Source organism: Hypanus sabinus, chromosome 20, assembly GCF_030144855.1.
Source record: "Hypanus sabinus isolate sHypSab1 chromosome 20, sHypSab1.hap1, whole genome shotgun sequence".
In the NCBI taxonomy this organism is placed as follows: Eukaryota; Metazoa; Chordata; class Chondrichthyes; order Myliobatiformes; family Dasyatidae; genus Hypanus; species Hypanus sabinus.
Window position 1 is genome coordinate 72,646,315 of NC_082725.1, and position 27,976 is coordinate 72,674,290.

The 27,976-nt window shown below is 42.2% G+C and overlaps 1 protein-coding gene across 1 annotated transcript; it reads left to right on the forward strand.

Annotated features, from left to right (window-relative positions):
* The first annotated feature begins 1,104 nt into the window (after window positions 1–1,104).
* Window positions 1,105–27,963, forward strand: ssr1 (signal sequence receptor, alpha). The gene is made up of 9 exons (XM_059945740.1): window positions 1,105–1,261; window positions 5,055–5,176; window positions 5,630–5,735; window positions 8,354–8,481; window positions 8,737–8,871; window positions 8,967–9,043; window positions 14,917–14,995; window positions 23,222–23,315; window positions 26,580–27,963. The coding sequence occupies exons 1-9, from the start codon at window positions 1,141–1,143 to the stop codon at window positions 26,642–26,644; spliced, it is 927 nt and encodes a 308-aa protein (XP_059801723.1). The 5' UTR covers window positions 1,105–1,140; the 3' UTR covers window positions 26,645–27,963.
* The last annotated feature ends 13 nt before the right edge of the window (window positions 27,964–27,976 follow it).

A 27,976-nucleotide genomic window follows, 5' to 3' on the forward strand; every position in this document is an offset into this window, starting at 1 on the left:
CCGTGGCTGAAAAGGACACAAAAATCTTAGTCAAGGCCTCAGCTATCTCATCTTTTGTCTCTCTCAATAACCTTGGTATATATGTTAGAGCCTGGGTGCTTATCCACCTTAACATTCTTCATAACACTGAACACAACACTACTTTTTCCTTAATTTCAAAATGCCCTGGCACATTAGCACACTCCACACTGACCTCACTGTTCTCCAGTTCCTTCTCCCTGGTAAGTTCTGATGCAAATACTGGTGGGGAGAGAGGAATGTGGAGATAAGTTACATAACTTCATCTGTGATCTTTTTTGAGTGGCTTAATACAAAATACCAACTCTTTTGTCAAGAAAGCACAGCAACGTTTCCACTTTCTGAGGAGATTGAGGCAAATGAAGCTCCCCCACACCCCTATTCTAAACAGTTTTCACAGGAGTACCATCAAGTGTCCTGATGAGCTGCATCACTGTCTATTAAATGAATTGAAGCCATCTGACCAAAAGTCCCGACAAGGCATTGTGAGGACTGCTGAGAAGAAAATTGGGCTCTCTCTTCCACCCATCTGAGATACTTATCAGGAATGACGTGCAGCATGACCTTTAACATTGTCAAGGATCCCTCTGCTCTGTCCCACAATCTCTTTGACTCCATACAGAGACAGGAAGTACCATAGCATTTGGACATGGGCTGTTAAGATTGAAAAGAGTTTCTTACCCCAGGCTGAGAGTCTACTTAATTCCCTGCCACCACCTATGTCTCATCACGCATGAAGTACCAACAGCGTCATACTGTTCGCTTAATGTGTCAAAAATGCATCTTATGCTAAATGTCAATCTTCTGGAAAGTATTTTCAAGTTTCATTAATTTATTTGTGGTAATGTTACTTTGTGTTGAGTGCGAGTCCGTGTTCTGTGTTGGGCATCCTGATCAGGGAGAGTGTTGTTTCATTTGGCAGTATAAATAGTGAATCCATTATTAAACTTGGAGTGTGTGGAAAAGAAAGCAGATGGAATTTGGAAGAGGAGGGTGGGGATGAGGGGGAGAGGGAGAGGGAGAGGGGGGGAGGAGGAGGAGGAGGAGGAGGAGGCAGGAGCACAGGGAGGGATTGAGGGCGGGGCCTGGTGACCCTCGGCCCCTCCGCACCCGGGAGCCCGGATGTCTGCCGCCATCAGCGGCCCAGTCGGTGTGGGCGTCGGTTCTGCCATGGGTTATTTCGTCCCGCTCTCCCTGTTGCTGCTGCTCGCCTTTCCGCTCAGCCTGGTGCAGCGGGGCCCCGGTAAGGACTGACTCCCCGCCCCAGCGCTGAGGGCTGCCAGGCCCGGGACCGGCGGCCGCAGGTCCCCGGCTCTGGGAGAAGGTGGCCGACTGCTCCGGCCGGGCCGGGCCGGGCCGGGGAGGGGAGGGAGCGTGGCGGGGCGGCGGCCGAGACCCAGGGCTCCGGCTCCGGCCTCGGCCGGGGGCTGCCCTGGGTGTGGGGGGCTGCTTGCCCCGACCGGCCGGCCGGCCGCCTCAGCTCCTGTGCCGGCATGAGCTGACGTGTCATTGGGCCGGGGCCGGCCGGGGGCTGCCCTGGGTGTGGGGGGGCTGCTTGCCCCGGCCGGGGGCTGTCCTGGGTGTGGGGGGCTGCTTGCCCCGCCCGGGGGCTGTCCTGGGTGAGGGGGGCTGCTTGCCCCGGCCGGGGGCTGTCCTGGGTGTGGGGGGCTGCTTGCCCCGCCCGGGGGCTGTCCTGGGTGTGGGGGGCTGCTTGCCCCGGCCGGGGGCTGTCCTGGGTGTGGGGGGCTGCTTGCCCCGGCCGGGGGCTGTCCTGGGTGTGGGGGGCTGCTTGCCCCGGCCGGGGGCTGTCCTGGGTGTGGGGGGCTGCTTGCCCCGCCCGGGGGCTGTCCTGGGTGTGGGGGGCTGCTTGCCCCGGCCGGGGGCTGTCCTGGGTGTGGGGGGCTGCTTGCCCCGCCCGGGGGCTGTCCTGGGTGAGGGGGGCTGCTTGCCCCGGCCGGGGGCTGTCCTGGGTGTGGGGGGCTGCTTGCCCCGCCCGGGGGCTGTCCTGGGTGTGGGGGGCTGCTTGCCCCGGCCGGGGGCTGTCCTGGGTGTGGGGGGCTGCTTGCCCCGGCCGGGGGCTGTCCTGGGTGTGGGGGGCTGCTTGCCCCGGCCGGGGGCTGTCCTGGGTGTGGGGGGCTGCTTGCCCCGCCCGGGGGCTGTCCTGGGTGTGGGGGGCTGCTTGCCCCGGCCGGGGGGCTGTCCTGGGTGTGGGGGGCTGCTTGCCCCGGCCGGGGGCTGTCCTGGGTGTGGGGGGCTGCTTGCCCCGGCCGGCCGCCTCAGCTCCTGTGCCGGCGTGAGCTGACGTGTCATTGGGCCGGGGCCGGCCGCCTCTCCTGGCGATCTACTGTCCTTTTCCAAAAACCCCTATGCGGTTAAATGTTTTGTCACTTGAGTTTTGATTTTAATTCATGTTTTTTAAACTCGCTCCCCCCCTTTTTAAAGAGGCGGTTGTAGCTGCCTTTCGCAGAACCACGAAGTAATGATACCGGAGGAGGTAATCTGGTCCATCGTGGACCAAAAAAACCCCTTTTTTTGCTCAATCCCACTTCCCCAGCTCTCGATCGGGTTATGGCACAGCATGCCGATCCATCCTTCTGGTACAGTTTTTGTGCCCGTGTCATTCGTCTGTTGAGCTCTAGACCTCACGGGGTGAATATATTTTCCCAACCTTTTCCCCTTGGGTACCAAATGCATGTTTTAGTTACTGATACCTGTTGAGGGAAGTTAGCTCGTTATGTTTAACCCTTTTTGGCGTGCTTATCCTTCGTGGCACACAAATTACGCTGACATTTGACACGTAGCCATTTCTAGTGTTTTTTTATTGCTCTCCTTTTGAAATTAGGATCAGAACATGGAGCACCGAAACAGCCCAACTAGTTGGTGACATTCTGGTCTTGGGGTATTGTTTCACTTTGTCAGTGGGGATAATGTGTTGAACTTTCCATTGACTTTTTCCTATATAAAATACTTCCTTTATTGCTTTAATCTAAAGAAGCATAATTGGAAGTGTTTGTATTTTATAGTTAAGAGAGCTCCTGTATCTTAATTTGTTTTTAAAAAATATTTTGACTGCCATTTTCGTTGATTTGAAGCTCGACTTTTAAGTAGGACTACGCAGATGAATGCTTATATTTTGCATTAAGTATCAGTCTTGCCATAGTCACAACTGCCATATTCTGCAATTCAAATTCTGTTCAATATGCATTACTCCCAAAATTTCTCTGGTACCTACCTCTGCTTGACTGATTATTTACTAACCTAAATACTACTAGTCCTTCAAGTAATACAAGTACTTGTCTAGGTGCTTCTGCATATTGTTATCTTCCATGGATGGGTTTTGATGGTGGTTGTATTGTGCTATCTCCTGCTCATTTTTCCTGAATATTGTTGCGCAATTCACTGTCTCATTCCTCTTTCTTCAACTGTCTCAATACTTTTAATTCCTGATTATTCATTCAGTTTTGAAGGAGTCAAATGCTTCAGTTTCCTGAAAAGTCCAGAGCCATCATCTTCAGCCCTGATGGGTTGATTCCTAGCCACATCCCAGCTAAGCTGTTTATCTGCAAGCTTCTGTTAGTGCCATGGATATTTTTTGTTTGTAAAAGCTCTTGCAAATAAATGGCAAAGATACAAGCTAGTGTCTCCAAATGATATGCAGCTGCACCATTAAGCAGATATTGGCATGTTCTGTATGAAACATGTAGAGGTAATACTGGACATTTTGGTCATATAAACCTTGTGTGTTGGTAGTGTTAATATCAGTAATGTAACCTGCTACTGATGAAGAGTAAACCTAAAAATTGTGAAAGACACCACGTGACCATTGGAGATCTTAACAGACCAATTGCTGCATTTCTACATTCTGTAATGCTGGAGTTATTAATGAAGAGTAAACTAGGGACATTTAAAAACCTACATTAGGTCCACCTTTTTATTCTGGTATCTTGATGAAGGGTCTCAGCCTGAAATGTCGACTGTTTATGCATTTCCTGAGATCAGGGGTTCCCTACCTGAGGTCCGTGGACCCCTTGGTTAATGATAGGGTCCACGGCATAAAAAAAGGTTGGGAACCCCTGGCCTAGATGCCTGAACTGTGTTGTTACGTTAGGTCAAATGGCACTTGTGGAGGCAAAGGGAATGGTCAGTGTTTTGCGTTGTGACCTATGAATCATCTGACCACCCCTTTGGCTCCACAGAGGCCGCTCTATTTTCTAAGTTTCTCCAGCTTTTTTTGCCACGGGTTACAGCATCTGCAGTCTCTTGTGAGACTTCCACTCTCAACTAGTGGAGGTGTTTTGGCCCACAATGTCAGCACTGGGTCTTTGCCACAGCAGTGCGGGGCTTTACACACTTGGTCCACTGTTATACGTTTTCCTCATAAGTAAAAGTACAACTATTTATCATGTTTGACCTCAAGACTCATTAAAAAAAAGTTCATTTTAAAATGCATTTGCTTTATTCGTGTCCTCTTAGACCGAAAAGAAAATTTTTCCCTTTTTGTTAATGCAAATTAACATTCTTGCTTTCCTGTATGCAAATTGCTTGAACTCCAGATGTACCTTGTAAGATGCTGGGAATGAAGATATTATTGAATTATCTCAATAATTATAACACACTTTCTATATTGGGTGTCATAATGTTACTCCAATTCTGCTATGCAAACATTGATCACAGTCCTGTCACTTGTTTTGCTCGATTGCCAAATCATAATGACTGAATTAATTTTTCAAAGAATGCCATCTTGTGGATCTCCAACATCTTTTGCATTTCTTCGTAGGAAGACCATCTTAAATGAACTCAAGATTCATCAAGTTCAAGAAGGTTCTTTGGCAACATATTCTACGTATTTAGTTTTGAAAATTCCTGGTGCATTTAGAGCAATGAGCTGATGTGGCCAATAACACTCAACAGTTGCCCTTCTCCATAAGCTGTTTAATGTACTTTGGATTGAATTTTAATCCTTACCAATGAACTATCTCCTCTAACTGAAAGCCATTACAATTGGTGTTTAAAATAAATGTTTGTTCTATCATTAGGTGCAGGGCTGTCTTTAGTTGCTGCAGATGACCCAACGGAGGATGAGGAAGGTGTAGATGATTCTATAGTGGAGGATGAAGATGATGAAGCAGAGATAGAGGAAGATGATGCAACGGACATTGTAAGTTTTGATATTTAATGACTTGTTCCCAATTTTTCCAAAGCTATTATTTTTAGTTTCACTCGCACCTATGGTTGTTAGGTATTAACATTTTATTCTATGGAAGTGATTGTGACAGAGAATATTGTAGTATCTAAAACCCATTGTCACTTGTAGCATCAGTGCCATCCAGACATAATGGTTCTCTTATCTGATTTAGGCTTTAGATGCCCAAGTTCTAGTAAATTATAAAGTCCTAAACTGCAGGTTCAGTAGTACAAGTCATTATTGCTTTGATTTCAAGCAGAATGGCAAGTGCCTTTCTATTTAACACCTGCACTCACTTTTAACTGGGATTGAGCACCAACGATTAGTTACCCTTTGTTTGGTTTGTAGTTTCTCATGTATTTGCCAAACTGGTGGATTTTGATAGATAATGTCAAAGTTTTGGTGTGATTTTTTTTGTCACTATAGATGGAAGATGAAAAGGAAGAGGAAGAAGAAGATGATGACTCAACTTTCGGGGAACCAAAAGCTTCTCCCAATGCTGACACAACTATCTTGTTTGTGAAGGGAGAAGGTAGGAAAATTGATTTGGGGAAATTGATTATGCTGTTTAATCCAATGTCCTCAATGTTAGTACTGTTTATTTTTCAAACTGTTGTAGATGTATTTGCCATTCTGTGAACTAATAATTGTTGTTACTTGTCATTTATATTCTAGCTAAGTCTAATTTTTTTGGCTGGAGATGATCTATGCCAATTTTCCTTTTTATTACTATTAAGGTAGCTTATTTAACTTGAACATAGAATAGTACAGCACAGTACAGGCCCTTCAGCCCACAATGTTGTGCTGACCCTTAAATCCTGCCTCCCATATATCCCCCTCCACCTTAAATTCCTCCATATACCTGTCTAGTAGTCTCTTAAATTTCACTAGTGTATCTGCCTCCACCACAGACTCAGGCAGTGCATTCCACACACCAACCACTCTGAGTAAAAAAAAATAAAAACACCTTCCTCTAATATCCCCCTTGAACTTCCCACCCCTTACCTTGTCCTCTAGTATTGAGCAGTGGTGCCCTGGGGAAGAGACACTGGCTGTCCACTCTATCTATTCCTTTTAATATTTTGTATACCTCTATCATGCCTCCTCTCATCCTCCTCTCCAGAGAGTGAAGCCCTAGCTCCCTTAATCTCTGATCATAATCCATACTCTCTAAACCCGGCAGCATCCTGGTAAATCTCCTTTGTACCCTTTCCAATGCTTCCACATCCTTCCTATAGTGAGGCGATCAGAACTGGACACAGTACTCCGAGTGTGGCCTTAACAGAGTTTTAGAGCTGTACCATTACCCCGCGACTCTTAAACTCAGTCCCTCAACTTATGAAAGCTTTCTTAACTATCCTATCTACCTGTGAGGCCACTTTCAGGGATCTGTGGACATGTACCCCCAGATCCCTCTGCTCCTCCACACTACCAAGTATCCTGTCATTTACTTTGTACTCTGCCTTGGAGTTTGTCCTTCCAAAGTGTACCACCTCACTCTTCTCTGGGTTGAACTCCATCTGCCACTTCTGCATCCTATCAATGTCTCTCTGCAATCTTCGACAATCCTCAACACTATCCACAACACCACCAACCTTTGTGTTGTCTGCAAACTTGCCAACCCACCCTTCTACCCCCACATCCAGTTGTTAATAAAAATCACGAAAAGTAGTGAAGTTACAAATGTATTTCTTTCAATGCGTTCTCCAACCCATTCTCTTATGGCTTATTTTTTAGCTGAAAGGTTGTAGATTTAAGTTTCTCTGTGGAGTCTTGAGTGGAAAAGTTTAGGCTGGCTAGTGCAGTTTTGATGGAATGCTTTATATTGTCCTTGAGAAGAAATGTTCTGCCTAAGCTCCCACCTGCTCTTTAATATGAATGTAAATAATACTAAGGCAGCATTTGCTGAATGGGGTTGTTCCCCTGAAGTTTTGGGCAGTGCTCATGACTTGATCAACTCTGAAGTAAATTATCTGGCCAATGTGATATTGCTGTTGGAGTGTAAACTAGGAGCTGCAAATCTTGCATTACAGCAATAACTGGCTCTCAAATGCTCTTAAGTAAAAGCAAAATAGCTTTTTAAGTGAGGGAAAATATTTTAGATTAATAACCTTCTGAGAATTGAAAGGAATTGGAGATGGAGCCTGGGTTTTCAGTACAGGAAGTAGTGTGTGGGAATGTCTGATAGAGTACAAGCAAAGGAGAATGGTGGGGCAAAGAAACAATGATCCCGGCAGAGGTATAAATGATACCAAGATCCTTCAAGGGAAGTAACAAAAGTGGTTATCATGTCAAGTTACTGATTTTTTTTTTGTAGAATTCATGAAAAATGCGGCAGCATTAAATGCTGTCTCATTAAGTTCATGTTTAATTGTCACTTAACCATTCATGAAAACAGGCAAATGAAACTTACTCTGTGACCAAGGTATAAACCACAGAATAAATTGTCACATACAACACAAGGCATATATAGCACATGTACAATAGCATTAAACATAGTCAAACAAAAATAAAGGCCAAGTCCATGAATTTTGCAGCAGTCTACAGACAAACACAATATAGCTCGTCTCCTGCTGAGTGAACACCGGAGAAAACAGCATCAACACCACGCAGCCTCCAGTACCGACTCTTCTGGATGGCTTTGGACAGTTGACGTGGCAGCTTGAGGCCTAATCCTCACTACCACTGAGGCCACGCAGCTGCCCTGCTATCTGTTTCACCAATAAATCAGTGACTTGCAGCATTCCACATTACTAATGTCCAAAAGGATCTTGCAATCACAAGGAAAGCAACAGCACTCGATAATCACTCGCTGTTAAACTGCACACTGCCTTCGTGCACCAACATCCCTCTGTAGCAGGCAGCAGCATGGTCCACACCAAGCCCAGTTTCTTCAGTTTCTCCACCAGTGCACAGCTTAATGATGGGATAGGCTGCAGTAGCTTAAGTTCTAGATGTTCAGCAGGGTTTTGCTGAGGCAGAGGGTTGATTGTAATGAAATTTGTGGCATGTGACTGGGCTTCATGTTGAAATTGTCAGTGTCTTCAGTTATATGTTCCCTTTCTTGATCACTTCACATAGTTTGGGAATGAAGAAATGGGTGGTCATTGTGTAGCATTTCCCTAATGTTTATACTTAATCATCATTTAGATTTCCCAGCTAACAACATTGTGAAATTCTTGGTTGGATTTACAAATAAGGGCAACGAAGAATTTGTTGTAGAATCTTTGGACGCTTCATTCCGTTATCCTCAAGACTATCAGTTCTACATTCAGAATGTAAGTGCTTTTTAAGTCTAAATGCATATAATTATGCTAGATGCAAATGATTTGAATGAAATTATTCTAATTGATAACCTCAAGTCCCTTTGAAGTTAGAGATTTTATATAATGAGTTTCTTTAAACTTGTCTAGACAATCTTCTGATTTAACTAGAAAGTTTAAAGTTGCCTAAAATTGTCTCACTAACAGTTCCATGTTTGCTTCAGTATGCATTTATGTTGCAGAATAATGCAAGCAGATCTTTTCTCTCAGTTCACAGCATTACAGCTGAATACATTGGTGCAGTCCCAACGTCAAGCAACATTTGAGTATTCATTTATCCCTGCTGAGCCAATGGGAGGTCGGCCATTTGGGTTAGTCATCAACCTCAACTACAAGGATGCCAGTGTAAGTGTTCCCTGTCAGTTCTCTTGGGGTCAGGATGTGACAGTAATGATGTCTGCAATTGTTTGCTGTAATCAGTGCTTAATTTCTCTTTGTAGGGCAATATTTACCGTGATGCTGTTTTCAACCAGACTGTTACAATAACTGAGCGAGAGGATGGTCTAGATGGAGAAACGTAAGTATTTGAAGGAGGATGTATTTTTATTATTTGAAGTAAATTCTTGACTGTTTGATTCTTTACTGTTTTGTCATTTTGTTTTCTTTGTGGTGGTGTGTATAATATCTGAAACTGCAGAGGCAACTTGACCCTTTTTCTATGCTACACAGCACCATTTTCCACCATCTGAATAAACTGTTATCTTCAGTAGTTATTGAAGCTAAAAACTCAGGAGTCCTCTTAATTGGCATTTGGGTACAATTTTTTTTGAATATAGTAATGGGCTTTAATGCTTGGTGAGTAGTATTTTTGTCCAGACAATACCTGCCTCTTCAGATATATACCGTAAATTCCAGACTATAAGCCGCTACTTTTTTCCCCAGGCTTTGAACACTGCGGCCTATACCACGGTGCGGCTAATGCATATTTTTTTTTCACGCCGCCAAAAACATTTTGCCTCGTAACAGTAGACCAATAAAATTGATGAGTAGTTCACAGAGGTCCAATGAAATTGTACGATAAATCAAGCGCACTTTCACAATTAAATTATTGTAAATCAGTCATTTGTACTCACCCTCATCAACATGGAAAACACTCGAAGAAAAGCATATGATGTAGCTTTTAAGTTAAAGGCGATCAATCTGGCGGTTGAAGAAGGAAATCGAGCTGCTGCACATAATCTTGGCATAAATAAATCGATGTTGAGACGGTGGAGACGCCAGCATGAAGAACTGAGTCAATGCAAAAAGACGACAAAAGCTTTCAGAGGTAATCATAGCAGATGGCCCGAACTTGAAAACTTTCTTGAAGACTGGGTTAACACACAGAGAGCAGGCGGCCGCAGTGTTTCCACCGTGCAGATCAGACTGAAGGCTAAAGCAATCGCCACCAAAATGAAAATCGAAGATTTTAGAGGTGGGCCATCGTGGTGTTTTAGATTTATGAGACGAAAAGGCCTGTCCGTCAGGGTACGCACGACTCTGTGTCAGCAGCTCCCTCCCGACCACGAGGAACAACTTGCTAACTTCCGCACATTCACTCAAACAAAGATAGCGGAGAATTCCATCGGGCCAGATGATATCATAAATATGGATGAAGTACCTTTGACGTTTGACCTGTCTCTCACGGACTGTTAATAAAAATGGTGACTCGTCCATCACACTGAAAACAAGTGGCCATGAGAGAACGCATTTTACTTGTGTTCTGAGCTGCACAGCATCCGGACTAAAGCTTCCACCGATGGTGATTTTTTAAGCGGCTGACAATGATAGTTCAGTGAAAGCTGCCTTCAAGAGTACAAACTCAATTCCAGCTGTGATTCCTGGGGGCACCACAAAGTATTTGCAGCCACTGGACATCAGCGTGAACCGGGCATTTAAAGTGGCGCTGCGCGTTGAGTGGGAGGCTTGGATGACGAGTGGCGAGAAATCCTTTACCAAAACAGGACGCATGTGAAGAGCATCTTTAACTCAAGTCTGCCAGTGGATCCTAAATGCATGGAGCGGTGTCACAACATCCACCATCACCAGCGGGTTTCGAAAGGCTGGACTGCTGCGTGATGAAGAGGACCCCGTGCGCTCAAGTGAGAGCGACAACGAAGAGACTGAAGTGAGTGACGAGATCCTGAGGTTTTATTCAATTCGGACACTGAAGGACTTTGATGGTTTTAGTGCGCAGGAGGAAGATGAAGAAGGCGATCAATAACTTTTCCTGGTAGGCTGCAGTATATATATATTTTTTTTACCAGTCGTTAGGAGATATTGGAATGTTGTTTGTGCACTGTTCAGTAAAAAAGTATACGCAACGTAATTTGTGTGTTACCGATACGTATGTATATTTAAAAGTAGCTGTGTTACAGGCACTGTTCGAAAAAAAGCATTTGCAATATATACTTGTTTATGTTACCATACGGATTTAATTAAAAGTTAAAAAATCCTCACGTGTAATATCTTTCTGTGTAAATATCTCATATTACAACGTGGGACACCTGTGGCTTAAAATCCGGTGCGGCCTGTACAAGTACAAAATTGATTTTCTTTCTAAAATTAGAGCGTGCGGCTTTTAATCAGGTGCGCTGTGTAGTCCGGAATCTACGGTAGGTTGTACTGATTGGATCAGGGCCAAACTTGTGTAACATGACAGATGTATCTTTAATTGATTAAGCAAGAGTTGAAGGTTTCTGTTTAAGGAACTCGTCACATTTCTAAAATCTAGTTATTTAAACAATACATATGCTTAAGTGCAGAAGTATTCTCATTAATTGCATTGATCTGTGCAACAATTGGTCCATTCCATATGAATGCTATAGTTTCATAGTTTTGGTACTCTTAATATTTGCTTTAGATTTGTATCTAGTGCATTTCCTATACTGCATAGTGAAATATCTGTGTAATATATGAATTACACCCATCATAATGTTTTTGATTGTCCCATGTGTCTGTACAAAACATTAAAATGGAGTTAGCATGTGTTAATTTTTTTCTGCAAGATGATAACATAGAACAGTTATATAATATTCAGGTAGTTTAGGTCAGTTTACATATTTGAAATTATTAGTAAGGCAATGTTTAGCTAAACTAAATAATAACATTGATATTTAGAAATCAATAAACATTGGCTTTAGCCTCTTCCACAATTCTTTCTTCCAGTAATCTTTTTATAGAGTCATGGAGGTACAGCCGAGAAACAGGCCCTTCGGCCTCTCTAGTCCACAATGAAACCATTTAAATTGCCGACTCTTGTTGACTGACACTGGGACCTTATCCCTTCATACCCCTACTATCTCCATGTATCTATCCAGAGTACTGTTAAACGTGAATCACTTGTGCTGGCAGCTTGTTCCACACTCCACCCTCTGCGTGAAGAAGTTTCTCTCATGTTTCTCCTTAAACCTCACCTTTCACCCTCCACACGTAACCTCTGGTTGTAGTCCCACCCAACTTCAATGAAAAAAGTCTGCTTGTGTGTACACTGTCTATACACTTCATAATCTCGTCTCAGTCTTCTGCATTCTGAAGAGTAGTCCTAACCTATTCAATCTTTCCTTATAATTCAGATCCTTTGGATCTGGCAACATGCCTGTAAATTTTTTTCTATACTCTTTCAACCTTGTTTGCATCTTTTCTGTAGGTGACCAATACTCCGAATTAGGCCTCACCAGTGTCTTCAACATAATATCCCATCTGCTGTACTCAATAAATTAATTTATGCAGACTGTGCCAAAAGCTTTCGTTACGATCCTGTGTGACACCACTTTCAACAAATTATGGGCCTGTATTCCCAGGTTCCTGTGATCTGTCACACTTCTCAGTGTCGATGCTACTGAAGTGCAAAACCTTGCACTTGTCTGCATTAAGTTCCATCTGCCATTTTTCCAGCTGATGCAGATCCTTCTGCAAGCCATGATAACCTTCCTTGTTGTCCATTACACCCCCAATCTTGGTGTCATCCACAAATTTGCCAACCTAGTTCATCACATCATCCAGTTCATTGATATAGACGACAATCACTGCAGCACACCATTAGTCACAGACCTCTAGTCAGTGAGGTAATCCTCTGCTACTGCTCTCTGACTCTCCAACATCTAATCCAGTTTACTACCTCATCCTGGATGCTGAGCAACTGAACTTTATTGACCAGCTCCTGTGTGGGACCTTGTCAAATGCTTTACTAAAGAGTTGTAGACAATATCCACAGCCTTGCCTTCATCATGTTCCTTCCTGGTAGCTTCCTTGAATAAATCTGTTAAGATTGGTTAGACAAGCTTTGTACTCTCAAAATTTTGTTTTTGAAGGCCTCCCACTGGCCAAGAACTCCTTTGCCAGAAAACAGCCTGTCCCAATCCACACGTGGCTAGATCTGCCATCAAAACTGGCCTTTTTCCCAGTTCTAATGACATTGTGTATGTTCCCTACACAAACTTGTCACCTGCCCAGTCTCATTCCCTATCACACACTCACTCTCACTGGGACTTCTAGGTACTGATGAGGGAAACTTTTCTCTTTTCTAACACATTTGACAAACTATCCTGTCTAGTTCTTTTACAGTATGGGATTCCCAGTCAATCACTGACTGTAACTACCTTGTGTTCCCTGCAACACTGCAATCTCTCTACTGATTTATTTCTTTAAATCCGTGGACTGTTGGGTGGTCTGTAATATAGTACCATTAACGATGTCATACCATTCTCATTCCTCATTTCCACTCAAACTGCTCATGTCGAGTTCTCCAGTCTGTCCTGAAAGAGCACTGTCGTGACATTTTCCCTGACTAGTAATGCCACCCCTCCTCTTTTAATCACTTCCACTCTGTCATATCTAAAACAGCAGAATACAGAATATTCAGCTGCCAGTCCTGCACCTCCTGCAACCAAGACTCACTGATGGCTACAACATCATACTTCCAGTTGTTGATGCATGCCCTGAGCTCGTGCCTTTCCTATGCTTTGAAATATACATGGCTCAGGGCACTAGTCACACCATGCTCAACCTTTTGATTCCTGACTTTGTCTGAGGTCTTAGCAACATCTGTCTCCACAACCCTCCACTAACTGTTCTGGTACTCTGGTTCTCTTCCCTTTGCGACTCTCGTTTAAACCCCACTGTGCAGTATTAACAAACTTTTCCGCTAGGATGTTATTCTCCCTGCTGTTCAGGTGAAAACCATCCCTTCTATACAGGCCCCACCTTCCCTGAAAGAACCATTGATCCAAAAATTTTCTGCCCTCCCTCCTATACCAACTCGTTAGCCAAGCATTGCACTGTATAATCTGGCCTCACCTGCATGTGGCACAGCAATTCTGAGATCACACTCCTGGAGGTCCTGCCCTTTAACATTGCACCCAACTCCATGAACTCACTTTGCAGAAGCTCGTCACTTGGCATCTGCATGGCCCACGACTTCTGGCTGTTCACTCTCAAACTCAGGTAACTCAGGACTCAATCCGAGATACCTGTATCCTGGACCCTCACACCTGTGAGGCAGCTTACCATCCGGGAATCTCATTCTTGCGCACAGAACCTCCTGTCTGTTCCCTTAACCAATGAATCCCCTATATCTCTCCCCCTCCCCCCACCCCACCCCCTGCCCATCTAGAGTCAGAGGTAGACACAGTGCCAGGGACCTGACCGCAGTGACATTCCTTTGTTCGGTCAACCCCCGGCATACAGTATCCAAATTAGTTTACCTGTCATTGAGGGTCACAGGGGTACTCTGCATTGACTCCTTAACCCCTTTCCCCTTCCTAACTGTAACCCAGTTTCCTGTGTCCTGCAACTTGGGTGTAACTACCTCTCTGTATGTCCTGTCTATCATCCGTTTAGCTGCCTGTGTGATCTAGAGTTCTTCCAGTTCAAACTCCTTACCATGGATTGTATGTGACAAAAGGGATGTAGTCTTTTAAACTGAGATTGATCGGGCTTTGTTTGAATGAATGTTTTGTTGGTATAGCTTTTGTAGCATTGGTGAAACTGATATTCTGTTAATGTCCTGCAGGGTGATTGCCTACTGTAGAAAGTACACATTTTCTGTATTTCATCATAGTAATCTTTACTAAGCTAGCTTTCCTGTTCTGATTATGCTAATTGTTCATCTATGCTTTTAGAATATTTTGCAAACCATAAAGCCTTTGATTAAATGGTTATAGCAATGGATATACGGAGTTTTCCTGATTCCCTCCATACTCACATTCTCAACAGTCCAAATTGCCTTTTGAGTGATTTGGCTTTTAAGAGGAATGAAAAAGCTGTGTAATGATTTTTTTAAGTGACTTTTTGCTAAGTGTGACTGGAGTCTGCTCTGTTGATTGTGTTCTGTCAGGCTGCTGCTTTTTATTGGTGGGTTTCTGCACTTGTTCTTGATAAATATTTTAATATAAACAATTTAATTTGCAGAATATTTTTATATATGTTCCTAATTGGCCTTGGGTTACTTGTTGTGGTTGGTATCCACCAACTCCTGGAATCAAGAAAAGTAAGTATGTTTTAGTGAAGTTTTATATTCTGATGCACTTTACGTTTTTGACCTCCTTACCGTGTTCTGTTATTCAATTAATATGCATTCTCCAGAACTGGAGTTGGTTCTTAAAACTTTCTTCAATAACAAAACCTTTGGCATGTTGACACAATGCTATTAAGTTGTGTATATTTTGGCTACTAATGTATGAGGATAACTAATGATACAAAAACCAAGTTCAGATATTAATTTCTGATCATGGAGACTTCACTGAGCTGGATTGTGCTGGACCTTGGCTTCCTTTTGAGGCAGTCCTTAATCCTTTAGTTTTTATGTGATTCAAAGAATCTGGCTAGGCGTCAGTGTAAGCTGAGACACTGTCTGTGGCTGCCCTTTTGACAACTTGTGGCCAGAGTGTTTTTGCAACATTCAAAAGAAGCAGTGAGACAACACACAGGTTCTTTGGCCTACCAAGACTGTGGAATATCCATTGTTTTAAATTAATTCCATCCTTAGTTATCTTTATGGTTTTCCTTCTGAAAATGATCAAATAATAAATTTGGATTATTTCACTTTGATATAAAGTAAATATCAATTGGTGTTTAAAGGAAATTCTTTTAATGTATACTGGTAGCTATTCCAGAAGGAGGCTTATCTGGCTTCGCAGCTCGGAGATTATGGACACTTGAACTCTTGTGTTGAACCCAGAGTCTGCTTTACCTACAGCTGACTTATAGCAGGTCTTTCCATGTTTGCGAGGTGATTTTACTATTATTGTAATTGTGCTGAATAGAATATCTAAAAGGTTAATGCAACTTTAATAGCCATACTTGAAAAATATAGTGTTGTTTATAGACCAGTGATTCATCTGTCTTCCAGCAAGCTGTTTGGCCTAAAAGCATTAATTTGCATACTGGGCCCTTTCAGCATTCCTTGGTACTAAAAAATATACTCCCACTAAAGGGTTAGTCTAATTCGAATTAGCTGTAAAAAGTGGGCTCGTGGTGCTGAATCTTTGTGAAACTGATTAGATTACACCTAATGTTTGCAGCTAGCTCTTATCATACTTTAAGAAGGGGATGTAGGTCCTTTTCCTATGTATGAAGAAATACAGGAATGGCTCCAAGAATTTGGCTAAAGCACTTGTTAAGAACTGGGGTTCTTGGCACAAAGGAGATTGAGGGGATTTGATTCAGATGTATGAAGTAGAGAACTTTTGTTTAGGTAGACTAAGGAAAATCTCCTATTCAACCAAATTAAGCTCAATTGGGTTAGAGAACGAGGGAACATGTGAACAATGACCAGGATTGCTGGCAGTGAGGATGTTTGGTTTTGCTGGGAGTAGGCCAGTGGCGAGAGTGGAAGTGACAGGCTTTGGTGAAAGGGGCTTCAGTGAGTTAAATGGGTAGGTGGACTTAGTTTTTGGTTTTTCTTTGCTTTTTTTGGGGAATAGAGAGCATGTCGGTAGGGTTAGTATTTTGCTCTGAGTGTCAGATGTGTGAATCCTGGGAATCTTCCAGTCTCCCAGATGGCCACATCTGCACCAGGTGCACGAGATGCAGCTTCTGAGAGACCGTGTTAGGGATCTGGCGCTGAGGCTCGATGACCCACAGCTTTTTAGTGAGAATGAGAAGGAGATAGATAGGAGCTGCAGGGAGTTAGTCACCTCGAGGCTGCAGGAGTTAGATAAGAGGGTGACTGTCAGGGAAGGGATGGGAAGAGCTCAGACAGTAGAGAGCACCCCTGTGGCCATCCCCCTCAGTAATCGTTATCTCGTTTTGGATGCTGTTGAGGGCAGTGACCTGACACAGGATGACCATGGCGATCGGGTCTCTGGCACTGAGCCTAGTTCCGTGGTGCAGAAGGGCAAAAAAGATGAGGAATATGTTAGTCATTGGGGATTCCATAGTGAGGGGAATAGAGAGGAGGTTCTGTCAGTTTGATTGAGATACCGGCATGGTGTGTTGCCTCCCAGGTGCCAGGGTACATGATGTCTTGGAACAGGTGCCGAGTGTTCTGAAAGGAGAGGGTGAACAGCCAGAAATCTTGGTGCACGTTGGTACCAATGACATGGGTAGAAAGGGGGAGGAGGTCCTGAAGAGAGAATTCAGGAAGTTGGGTAGAAACTGAAAAGCAGGACCTCCAGGGTAGTAATCTCAGGGTTGCTACCTGTGCCATGTGCTAGTGAATGCAAGAGTAACATGATCAGGCGTATTAATGTGTGGCTGAGAGACTGGTGTAGGGAGCAGGGCTTCAGATTCCTGGAACATTGGAGCCTCTTCTGAGGGAGGTACAATCTGTACAAAAAGTGTGGGTTACACATGAACCCAAAAATGTCCAATATCCTAGCAGGCAGGTTTAATAGAGCTGTTAGGGAGGTTTTAAACTCATTTTGCAGGGAGATGGGAACCGGAGTGTAAGGGTTGAGGAAAGGGAAAACAGAAATAAATCAAAGATAGTGTGCATCAGAGATTATAGAAAGAACAGGCAGATGAGGCATAATCACAGCCAGTGGCATAAGTTACAAGTCAATAGAGGAGTGGTGCAGTTAAAACAGAAAGCAACAAATAATGGATTAAAAGTGTTATATTTGAATACACGCAGCATAAGGAATAAAATGGAAGATCTTCAAATTCAGCTACAGATTGGCAAATATGACGTTGTGGCCATCTCTGAAACTTGGCTAGAGGATGGCTGCCATTGGGAGCTGGATGTCCAAGGATATACGGTGTATCAGAAAGATAGGTTTGTAGGCAGAGGGGGTGGTGTGGCTTTGTGCATAAGAAATAATATTAAATCATTAGGAAGGGATGGCATAGGATTAGAAGGCATAGAGTCTATGGGTTGAGTTAAGAAGTGACAAGGGTAAAAGGACCCTAATGGCAGTTGTATACAGGCCTCCAAACAGCAGCCGGGATGTGGATTACAAATTACAGCAGGAGATAGAAAAGGCCTGTCAGAAAGGCAATGTCATGACAATCATTGGGGATTTTAACATGAAAGTAGATTGAGAAAACCAGGTCAGTACTGGACCTCGAGAGAATTTTTAGAATTCTTAGCTTTAAAATCTTTTTAGAACAGCTTGTTGTTGAGTCCACTAGGGGATTGGCAGTGATGGATTGGGTGTTGTGCAATGATTTGGAGGTGATAAGAGAGCTTATGGTTAAGGAGCCCTTGGGGAACAGTGATCACAATATGATTGAGTTCACATTGGATTTTTTCCCCTCTCAAATTTCAATGTGTCAGGATTTCAGTGGAATAAAGGAAATTACAATGGCATGAGAGGGGAACTGGCCAAAGTTGACTGGAAAGGGACACTAGCAGGAAGAACAGTAGAGCAGCAATGGCTGGAGTTTCTGAAAAAAAATGAGGGAGGTGCAAGACAGATATATTCCAAATAAGAGGAATTTTTCAAAGAGCAGAAGGACACTACCATGGCTGACAAATGAAGTCGGAGCCAAAGTAAAAGCAAAAGAGGGCATACAAGGAAGCCAAAGCCAGTGGGAGGACAGAGGATTGGGGAGCTTCTAAAAATGTGCAGAAGGAAACTAAGAAGATCATTAGGAAAGAAAAGATGAATTATGAAAGGAAGCTGGCGACTAATATCAAAGAAGCTACTAGAATTTTTTTTATAAGTATATAAAGGGTACAAAATGACACTGGAGATATTGCAATGAGAGAGATGCAGAGGAACTGAATGCATATTTTGCATCAGTCTTCACAATGGAAGACATCTGCAGTATACCGGACGTGTGTCAGGGAAGTGAAGTTTGTGCAGTGAAAATTACAACTGAGAAGGTGCTCAGGAAGGTTAATGGTCTGAGGGTGGATAAATCTCCTGGACCTGATGGAATGCACCCTCGGAAGTAGCTGGAGAGATTGCGGAGATGTTAATGATCTTTCAAGAATCTATAGATTCTGGCATTGTACTGGATGACTGGAAAATTGCAAATGTTACTCCACTATTTAAGAAGGGTGGGAGGCAGCAGAAAGGAAACTATAGACCTGTTAGCCTGACATCAGTGGTTGGGAAGTTATTGGAATCGATTGTTAGGGATGAGATTATGGCATACCTGGAGGCACATGACAAGATAGGCCTGACAAACCTGCTGCAAGCAGGGTAGACAAAGGAGATGCAATAGACGTGGTGTACTTGGATTTTCAGAAGGCCTTTGATAAGGTGCTGCACATGAGGCTGCTTAGCAAGATAAGATCCCATGGAATTACAGGGGAGTTACTAGCATGGGTGGAGCATTGGATGGTTGGCAGAAAACAGAGTGGGAATAAAGGGATCCTTCTCTGGCTGGCTGCCAGTTACCAGTGGAGTTTCACAGGGGTTGGAGTTGGGACTGCTACTTTTTTACACTGTATGTCAATGATTTGGATTGTCTATCATCAGTAAATTCAGCCACAAATCCATTAATCACAATGGTAGATGAGGAGCGGGTAGGGTTGAGGAAACAGAGCCTGCAGAGACTTAGATAGTTTAGAGTGTAACCTCCTGGGTCGCCTCAGGCTCGCTCAGCTCATTCCCATCTAGGGGGAGCAGCCTTCGGCCCCGCCAAACTGGGTAATCAGCTGGTGTGGATGCTGTGTGATGTCCCCGCCTCGCCCAAAAAAACTAAAGAAAGGGCGCCAAACTTATCAAAGTTCAAACCACTTCGTGCACAACCATTGGAGCTCAATTACTGAAGTCTTCTGGCCACCATTCGATCCCCTCCGAACTCGCAGCTCGGGACCCTCCGAAGTGGTCAACCAAGCACATCTAGCTTCATCCCCCCTCCTTGGAGTACCTCCTGGCCTCGGACCCCCGCTTGGGTCCGTTCCTCGCCCAGCTTACAACATTGCATCCTCTCTCTCAACCCCCTTTCCGCCGATCTGCCCAAAAGCCCGTCAACAACCGCTTACAGACTCAGAAGATAGAACAACATTAATCCCCATTTGGTTTACAAAGGAATACAATTCTCGTTATCAGTAAATTTTAACACAAAGAAGCTTCCAGCACTCTCTCGCAACAAAGGAGCATTCCTGCTTTTAACAAAACAAAGAAGCCCTTTTGATTACATACACAGTAACAAAGAAAAAAGAAGAAACCCCCTTTACAAGAGGAATGGGCAAAGAAGTGGCAAATTAAATACAATGTTGGAAAGTGTATGGTCATGCACTTTGGTGGAAGAAATAATCAGGCAGACTATTATTTAGATGAGGAGAAAATTCAAAATGCAGAGATGCAAAGGGACTTGGGAGTCCTTGTGCAAGATACCCTAAAGGTTAACCTCCAGGTTGAGTCTGTGTGAAGAAGGTGAATGCAACGTTGGCATTCATTTCTAGAGGTATAGAATGTAAGAGCAGCAATGTGATATTAAACAAGTTTAGAGAAGAAACCGCCATCTTAGTAAAAAAAATTTGCCTTCAAAGGATTAATAATAATGACCAAAGATAAAGTACAGTGGTTAAAGTAAGTAAAATTAAAAGATTAGTACGTTGAAGAAAAAAAACTTTAATTAGAGTATAAAATATAGAGTAAACCTACACCAATAGCCAGAAACAAAATCTGGTTTTGGAAACAAAAACTATCTTGTAACGATCAAAATCACTCATTTATTAGAGACGAGAATCCGCAGCAGTAGGGTAGTTCTCATTCAGAAAGCTTCGAGCTTCAGATGTAGAAAGGGAAACACGCCCTGATGCATTGGGAGGCGAGATTCTGAGCTTTGCAGAGTATAAGAGTGCAGGTTTTAGATTTTTCTCATAACATTCGGACATCAGAGGTGTAAAAAGAAGCCTTGCCTTCATTACTTCTGGACTAAAATCCTCCGCTAATCGAAAAACGAATTCTTGGAATTTGACCATCCCTAAACGCCGAGCCACATGAATAAGTTGCTCTTTAACATGCACATAGTGAAATCGGACAATTACAACCGGTGGTTTAGCCGAAGCACTTGGTGATCGACGCATAATTCTGTGAGCGCGATCAAGCAACGGAGGACTGTCTGGGAATACAGAAGGGAACGCATCCTTTAAAAGTTGAGCAAAATACTTCGAGGGGTCCCCTTGTTCAATACCTTCCGGGAGACCAAGTATGCGTAAGTTCTGTCTTCTGGACTGATTTTCAAAGTCGACACTCTTGGCTTTAAGTGTTTCCACCTGTTTAATCGTCGAAGATAATTTCTGCTCCAGTTTTTCGATTATCAAGTCTTGCTTCCTAGCGTCCTCTTACAAAGTTGCGATTAGAGCTTGCTGCTGGTTAACTATTGAATCAGTTTTATCCATATAATCCTGAAAAGCCTTTATATCTTGTTTGGAAATTCGTCGTTGTTCTTCAGACTTTTCATTTAAAAGCTCCAATAACATTTCATAAGTCAATTCAGTGCGCTTAGGATTGGTCTTTTTCTTCTTCCCGTTCCCGTTAGAATCTTTCCCAGGGTTTCGCCCTTTAGATCTCAAAGCCATTTCTGTACTCATTTCTTCAAAATTCACAATAGACTCTTAAAGATAAGTCCAAAAAAGTAGCAAGAATCTTTTGGTGTAGGTAAAAGTAAGTTAAATAAGGGTGATCATAGGTTAAAAAAAGTAAAGGTTATGGAGCGAATCTGAAACAGTACTCACTCCATGAGCGTCTCCTGCTGACCTATATATTGAACAAGTTAGGTCTTTATTCTTTGGAGCGTAGAAGGTTGAGCGGGGAGTTGATAGAGATATTTAAAATAATGAGGGGGATAGATCGAGTTGACGTGGATAGGCTTTTTCCATTAAGAGTAGGAGAGATTCAAACAAGAGGACATGATTTGAGAGTTAGGGGGCAAAAGTTTAAGGGTAACACGAGGGGGAATTTCTTTACTCAGAGAGTGGTAGCTGTGTGGAATGAGCTTCCAGAAGTGGTAGAGGCAGGTTCAGTATTGTCATTTAAAGTAAAATTGGATAGGTATATGGACAGGAAAGGAATGGAGGGTTATGGGCTGAGTGCAGGTCGGTGGGACTAGGTGAGTGTAAGCATCAGCATGGACTTAGAAGGCCTGTTTCCGTGCTGTAATTGTTATATGGTTATATGTTGAGGCTCTATAAGGTACTCCTGAGACCAGACTTGGAGTATTGTGTGCAGTTTTTGGCCCCTTATTTTAGAAAGGATATACAGGCATTGGAGAGGGTTCAGAGAAGATTTACGAGAATGATTCCAGGAATGGAAGGGTTACCGTATGAGGAACATCTGGCAGCTCTTGGTCTGTATTCCCTGGAGTTCAGGAGAATGGGGGGGGGGGGGGGGGGGATGTCATAGGGACATTCTGAATGTTAAAAGGCCTGACGAGATTAGATATGGCGAAGTTATTTCCCATGGTAGGGGATTCTAGGACAAGAGGGCACAACTTCAGGATTGAAGGACATCCTTTTAGAACTGAGATGTGGAGAAATTAGTCAGAGGGTGGTAAATCTGTGGAATTTGTTGCCCCGAGTGGCAGTGGAGGCCAAGTCATTGGGTGTATTTAAGGCAGAGATAGGTGGGTTCTTGATTAGCCAGGACATCAAAGGCAGGGGAGTGGGGATGACTGGAAGAATTGGATCAGTTCATGATTGAATGGCAGAGCAGACTCGATGGGCCGAATGGCCGACTTCTGCTCCTATATCTTATGGTCTTACGGAAATTTGATGTAAACCAGAGGCAAATGAATTTGCAGACAATAAAGTGAAACACGGAAAACCTACAGTGCAATACAGGCCCTTCAGCCCACAAAGCTGTGCCGAACATGTCCTGTCCTTAGAAGTTACTTAGGCTTACCTACAGCCCTCTGTTTTTCAGAGCTCCATGTACCTGCCCAGGAGTCTCTTCAAAGACCCTATCGTAATTGCCTCCACCATCATCGCCAGCAGCCCATTCCACGCACTCACCACTCTGCATAAAAGAAACACAAACAACAGCAATGAAACTAATTACAGTAGATTATTCTGCAGAGTTATGACATGGGTGCCCTGTACGGAATGGTCTGTTACAATGACTTGGACTTAATGGATAATGTGAACTTGCCTCTGGCTGTGTTCCTGTTTCTGCTACAATCCATATTTTGTTAATTTTCAGTTCTAACTTTAACATTCAACCACAGTATGTACATCACTTTGTGTACTTTACATGGAAAATTTTCCCCTTTTCGATATGAGAAATTAATTTGATTATTCTTCTGTCCTAGGCAATTTATTTTAGCTACTTGTACCTTTATTAGCATTTCTCTTGTGTTTTTTCCCCCCAATCAGAGGAGACGGCCAACTTCCAAAGTAGAGATGGGTACATCTAACCACAACAACGTAGACATGAGCTGGATTCCTCAGGAAACCCTGAACCAAATCAGTAAGTAACTTACAAGTGGGCATTGCGTCCTATTTAAATCTAACCTGCTTTGTTGCCTTGCCTGTTTTAGTGGAGGTATTTGTGTCATTATTAAAGAGTTGCTTCAGAATGTTAGTACAGCTGAATTTCAGAAATCCTGGCTCTGGTATTCATAAACTATAACACTTAGACTGATGAGGGGAGTCTGTGGTGAGGAATGAGATTTTGCAATTGTAATGTAACTGATCAGCAGAAGCTGCCATAATCTGACACTTCTCTTTGTTTGCTAAATAGCTCTACTGCAATTGCACTAATTCAAAATTAAGATAGCCTGCTGCTTTTTGTGGAGTGGAGTCTTGATGCTTAATTAAGCTGTGATACACAAGTGCTAGCTAGCTATCTTGAAATGGCCAGGAAATTTTGAGCATGCTATTATCAAACAGAATGGTCTGTCTTCTATCTTGTTAGGATACCTCCAAATTTAAGGGCCTCTGTTTACCTCTTGCATGGTATATCTTGAGTTTCAAGGCCTCTGCTGTCACCTGTCCATCTTATTTCTTGTACATAACCTGCACTTGAGAATTTTTGAAGATTGTTTAATACCCCTTGTATTTACAACATGGAAGCCTCAAGTATGTTTGCCTTTAGCTACTTACTACACAGGTTTAATATGACAATGTCATCGTTTCAAGCATGACATGTTATAATTATGTTTGAGTAGACCATTGAAAATGGTCTCAGTTAAGGTTCCTTGTCGTCATATTAATGGAATAGTTGGTGTATTGTCATTTAAAAAAAAACACCAAATGAATAGGCCTAACTTGCCAGTATCCATCAGTCTGAATGTTGGACGCAGACAGCTTCTGTAGAAAGGGCAACAGTTAATATTTGTCAATTGTGATTCAACATGAATTTTTTTCTCTTACCTTGGATACTGTCTGATCTGGTGAGTGTTTCCAGCATTTTCTGCTTTATTTCAGATTTCTAGCAGGTTTTAGATTTGAGATTGTTGTGGCAAAGGAGCACATTCAGAATGCATGGGCCACTTTGGCATGCTGTCCTTCACAGGTGCACAATTTAGACAATTGATATCTGGTATTAGGATTCAATCTTCAGGCTGCTGGGCTTTTTAAATGCCATTTTAAGCATTGGTGCCTTTTGTTTGATTGGTCAGGGCATCCAAGGATATGGTGAGGAGGCAGGTGTTTGGGGTTGAGTGGGGTCCAGGATCAGCAGTGATTGAATGCTGGAGCAGACTAGATGGGCCGAATGGTCTAATTCTGCTCCTGTGCCTTGGGTCTTTATGGTTTCTGATTTCTGATGTGCTCCCAGCAATTGTGAATGGAATGCTACTGAATTTGCGTTTCTGCATGTTAAGTTTATGGTGTACATGTCTGCCTGCACCTGACTTTATCAGAAGACAATGTATTCTAAAACATTGACTCTAATGTTTGCTTTGCCTTTCTTGTGCTTTCAGTGCAGAGTAGACGAGGTGAGATCTAATGTTTCTATTGCTCAATCTGTTCTTCTAAAATTAAGCACCATTGAGGTTTAATACTGTTGTTTGCTTTTGGATGGTGTACCTTAGGACCTTGGGCTTAATATTAAAAGGATAATGGATCAACTTATTATATGACCAAAGATGAAAAATCTTCTTAATGCCTTTTTTTCTATGCCAGTATGGTAAACTTTGACTCCATGTGGTCTCTTCCAATTATACACATGTACGGCTAGAAAATTGTATTTATGCTACTTGCTCATTAAATCTGTGCCTGCTTTACCTCTTTCTTTGCCAGAGATAAATATGATATAAAGACCCAATTATACAAATGTCCTCTATTATTTGATAAAGTCCAGCATCAAAAGAACAGCTGCGAATATATTAAATGTTACAACATGCTTGAGTGGGACAAAGAGGTTAAACTGAATGAATTGAAAGATACAATGTCTTAAACTTGTCAGTTCGTATAGATTTGTATGGTTATTGTAATGTTTACACAGTGTTAGGCATGGCAGCAGCTTAACATTTTTGTAGTTGTAGTTTCCATTGGCATCTCAAGGAGCAGTCCTTCAAGTTATATTGAGCTAAGTAATTGGTGGGTTTGATTTATATCTTTGAATACTCAGTTTAGTATTATAATAATTCCCACTGTCAAATTTCATCTAACAAATGACTTGTGATCAGCTTTTGAATGTTGGCTGTAATCTTTTGAAGTTTGAAATTTGACAGTAGATATTTGACATACAACAAACACGAGGAAATCTGCAGATGCTGGAAATTCAAACAACAGCATTCTTTTGTTATAAAATTTTTTTAAATTTTCCATCCAATTGTACTCTATAAATTTCTGAAACAACTATGTACAAGATAATGTGGGGGAAATGTTGAATGTTTGGGAAGTTTATTTATATTCATTTAAGTTGATGTATAACTAAAACTGCAAACATTTGCTGTGCACTTGATTAAATGTGAATTAATTCGCTTTCAATAAGTTGCCTTTTAGCCTAAAATTAAGTTTGTTATGAATGAAGAAATATCTCAATTATTAGAAAAGCAAAGCTGTGTGGATGCTAAAAAATGCCAAATGCTTAAATTACTTGATCCTATGAAGGGAAAAAGTAAGTTAATATTTTTGATTAATTGTCATTCGTGAAAGCCAGAAATAGTTGGATTTGGGAAAGTTTGAGGAGCAACGAGGTGATCAACACACAAGGACATGATTCAAGATTGTTTAATTTCATTTCCAGTACACATGTGTAGGGGAGACAATTAACTGTTACTCCAGATCCAATGTAGCACAAAAACAAGATAAAGAACACAATAATATAAGTGCACAAGATGGCTTATAAATATGGATTATGTCCATAAAGTGACACTAGGCGCAAGAATGTCTATACATGAAGTGACTGACAGGAAATTATAAAGTAGTGATGATGGGATGTGGAGCAGTGTGTTAGTGGGTAGAGGTGTTGATCAGCCTTGCTGTTTGGTGAAAGTAACTTTGAGTCTGGTGATCCTGGCGTAGCCTCGTGGGAGGATAAAGCCACTCAGCAAATACTTTCATTCTACTGTCTTAAGTGCCATTATTAGAAGGCAGAAAGCAAGCTGTTTCTCTTTTTTGCTTAACTGATTCCTGAGCAATTTTCAGGTGGTAGCCAGAGACAAATTACTCACGACAATGAGGCTATTGATGCTCCCCATTTGTATTTCTTTTCACCTCGAGCTGCATTGACTAGGAAAAAAAATCAGTGTATTCTAATTGTTTTTTATATATTTATTCACAGACAAAACTTCACCAAGGAGGTCTCCCCGTAAGCGAGCGAAGAGGACCGTGGGTTCAGACGAGTAATAGCTTCAGTTTTTAATTTTCAGTGTTCAATCCTGTCCACTTTAATTTAGCAGTGGCAATAATGCTGAGATGCCATCTAAAAGCATTAAAAATAATTAATGGACTAAGCTATAGAATGTGTAAGAATGTTTTTTTGGAAGAGCTACTCATTGAGCTGCACTTTGGGGTAGAGATTTGCCAACTTTTGCCATTTCAATATGGTTTGTATACCTGGAGAAATTTGCAGCTTAGTCTTCTAATGTAAACAGTTCTGTAAAGCAAATTGTTTTTGGCCAGTGTATGATTCTATAGATCATACGAAGTATTGGATTCTTATGGAGTTTTGATTTTGTGTTCCTTTTGGTATTGACTCAAAAGAAATAGATGTTTTTTTTTCAGTGCAGGATATTTCATCATATAAGCATGTCGTTACCTAGCACATGTGCATAATCATTGCATCAGCTTTTTTTTAATCCTGTTTCTGATCACTTCAACTCTGGAATGAATGCTCTGAGCCAGTGTTTATAGTCAATGTGGTTTGAGTAAAATAAATCTTTGCACAGATTTGAGGTCTTGCTCAGCATCATGGAAATGTGTGAGAGCTCATCTGTATATTTGGAACCTAAATAAGGTTGCAGTTTTTGTTTTCCGGGGATATAGCATTCAGATGAGAATTTTATTTTTTGACAAACTTGCAATTTGTAGACTTGTTAGAGTGAGCCATAGGGGGCAAAATCAAAAGTAATTTGCAAATGAACATCTTACTCATTATTTGGATACCATTCTACAAATTTTACTTGAGCAGAGTTTCAAAAACTCACGTATTAAGATGTTTTCAATAAACTGAAATGACTAGTTTTTAAGTGGATAAGATCTCATTAAAGTAAACAAACTGAGTTTCTGTGTGTAAGTTTTTACTTTTATCAACATGCTGTCTTCTGCTGTTGTATAAGTTATAACACATTGAGTATGTAATTTAATTAACAAGCTATGTGGGATAGGGGAGGAGAGTAATTCTGTTTTTGGCTATTGGTACTCTGTTAATTCTCCACTTTTCAGTTTTGCACTGCCTTTTAAATACCTGTCACAGTGTGCAGAGGTATTACTCTCCAACATCAGCAAAGACTATTTGAATTGGCCTTTTCTTAACTTAGGGGATATTACTGAAATCTCAGTGTTTTAAATTCTTACGGTAGGTAATTAATTTACCTGATGTTTCTGCGCTCATTCTTGTTTGGTTATAACTAATCTTGATTTCTCCCAATTGATATAGCAGAAAATATACTGTTTTCTTTTATGTAATCATGATTTCAAAATAAACTAGAGCTGAAAACTTTGCATATCAAGGGCAGA

Excerpts from the sequence above, each read along its gene's own strand:
- ssr1 (XM_059945740.1), top strand. The coding sequence starts at position 1,141 with ATGTCTGCCGCCATCAGCGGCCCAGTCGGTGTGGGCGTCGGTTCTGCC. Across the intron at positions 5,177-5,629 it reads AAGATGATGCAACGGACATT|ATGGAAGATGAAAAGGAAGA; the intron begins GTAAGTTTTGAT and ends TTGTCACTATAG. Across the intron at positions 5,736-8,353 it reads CTTGTTTGTGAAGGGAGAAG|ATTTCCCAGCTAACAACATT; the intron begins GTAGGAAAATTG and ends ATCATCATTTAG.